This window comes from Volvox carteri (assembly GCF_000143455.1).
Source record: "Volvox carteri f. nagariensis unplaced genomic scaffold VOLCAscaffold_605, whole genome shotgun sequence".
NCBI lineage: Eukaryota > Viridiplantae > Chlorophyta > Chlorophyceae > Chlamydomonadales > Volvocaceae > Volvox > Volvox carteri.
Window position 1 is genome coordinate 5,644 of NW_003308113.1, and position 1,560 is coordinate 7,203.

At 48.5% G+C, this 1,560-nt stretch overlaps 2 protein-coding genes across 2 annotated transcripts; one reads left to right on the forward strand and one right to left on the reverse strand.

Moving 5' to 3' along the window:
* Window positions 1-62: 62 nt before the first annotated feature.
* Window positions 63-326, reverse strand: VOLCADRAFT_71755 (uncharacterized protein; the record flags this gene model as incomplete). Its single annotated transcript, XM_002959713.1, has 1 exon — window positions 63-326. A coding segment is annotated over one exon (264 nt), but the record flags the coding sequence as incomplete, so codon positions are not given.
* Window positions 327-389: 63 nt separating this feature from the next.
* On the forward strand, window positions 390-563 carry VOLCADRAFT_71756 (uncharacterized protein; the record flags this gene model as incomplete). Its single annotated transcript, XM_002959711.1, has 1 exon — window positions 390-563. One exon carries the CDS (start codon window positions 390-392, stop codon window positions 561-563), a length of 174 nt encoding a protein of 57 aa, XP_002959757.1.
* Between the last annotated feature and the right edge of the window lie 997 nt (window positions 564-1,560).

The following is a 1,560-nucleotide window of genomic DNA, read 5'->3' on the forward strand; positions in this document are numbered from 1 at the left end:
ATAGGTGCATATGTGCATATGTGCATATGTGCATATGAAGCGTGTATTAAGCGGGTACGGCATTACTGTAATGTAACAGAAGACTGCATCTGCTTGCAGATTGCATATGCTTGCAGATCGCATAGGCTTGTATATCGCATATGATTGCACCTGGAATGTGGCATATGCTTGCAGATTGCATATGCTTGCAGATCGCATATGCTTGCACATCGAATGTGGCATATGCTTGCAGATCGCATCTGGCATATGCTTGCAGATCGCATATGATTGCACATCGAATGTGGCATATGCTTGCAGATCGCATATGATTGCACATCGCATATGCTTGCAGATCACATATGATTGCACATCGCATGTGGCATATGCTTGCATATGAAGCATTCGTGTATATGAAACACATGTGCATATGTGCATATGAAGCATACGTGCAAATGTGCATATGTGCATATGTGCATCTGAAGCATATGTGCATATGTGCATATGAAGCATATGAAGCATATGAAGCTGCACATCGCATGTGGCATATGCTTGCATATGAAGCATTTGCGCGCATGTGCATATGAAGCATGGGTGCATATGTGCATATGTGCATATGAAGCGTGTATTAAGCGGGTACGGCATTACTGTAATGTAACAGAAAACTGCATCTGCTTGCAGATTGCATATGCTTGCAGATCGCAGTTTGCGATCTGCTATCGCTGCACATCGCACATCGCATAATATGCATATGTGCATATCAAGCATATGAAGTATATGCTTGTGCGTGTGCGTGCACGATGCGTGTGCACGTATCGTGAAGTGCGTGTGTTGAAGTTGGAACGTCGAAGTTTGCGATCTGCTATCGCTGCATATCGCATATCGCATAAGATGCATACGTGCATATGAAGCATACATATGAAGCATATGAAGCATATGAAGCATACGAAGAAAAAAAAAGAAAAAAAGCGCGCAAAAAAAAGACGCGCGCGCGCTGGGGATTGAACCGGCGACGTGGTGGACAGATAGAGAGACGGACGGAGGGACGGACGGAGGGACAGCGAATCGGCCTAAGGCCTCCGCTAGACTACTACGTAGTCGCTACGGCTACAGCGAATCAGCCTAAGGCCTCCGCTTTCCGACTTCGTAGGAGCTACGGCTACAAGTTATCATACACCATAATAATAACGTCACACACAACACACCGACATACATGCGGGTGACAGGCGCATGCATGCATCACGTTCTCCGCAACCCTCCCCAATGAGCAATACTAGACGCGGGCTGCTTCGCCCGCGAGGGGGCCATAGTCCCCCGGCTGGACGGCACGAGTCCGACGTAGTGTGGCTTAGTATGTTTGAGTAATGCGCTGACACATAAAGACGCGGTGCAATCCATGCGGTGCAGTGTGGTGCACCGAAGGAAGGAAGGCCAAAAAAGCAGTGACCACTTACCGTGCGTGACTATGGAGACCTTGCAGGAAATGTTGTATTTAACGCCATCCAGTATTTAACACCACCGCCACCGCCACCACCACCACTGCCACCACCCCCACCGCCACCGCCACCACCACCGCCACCACCA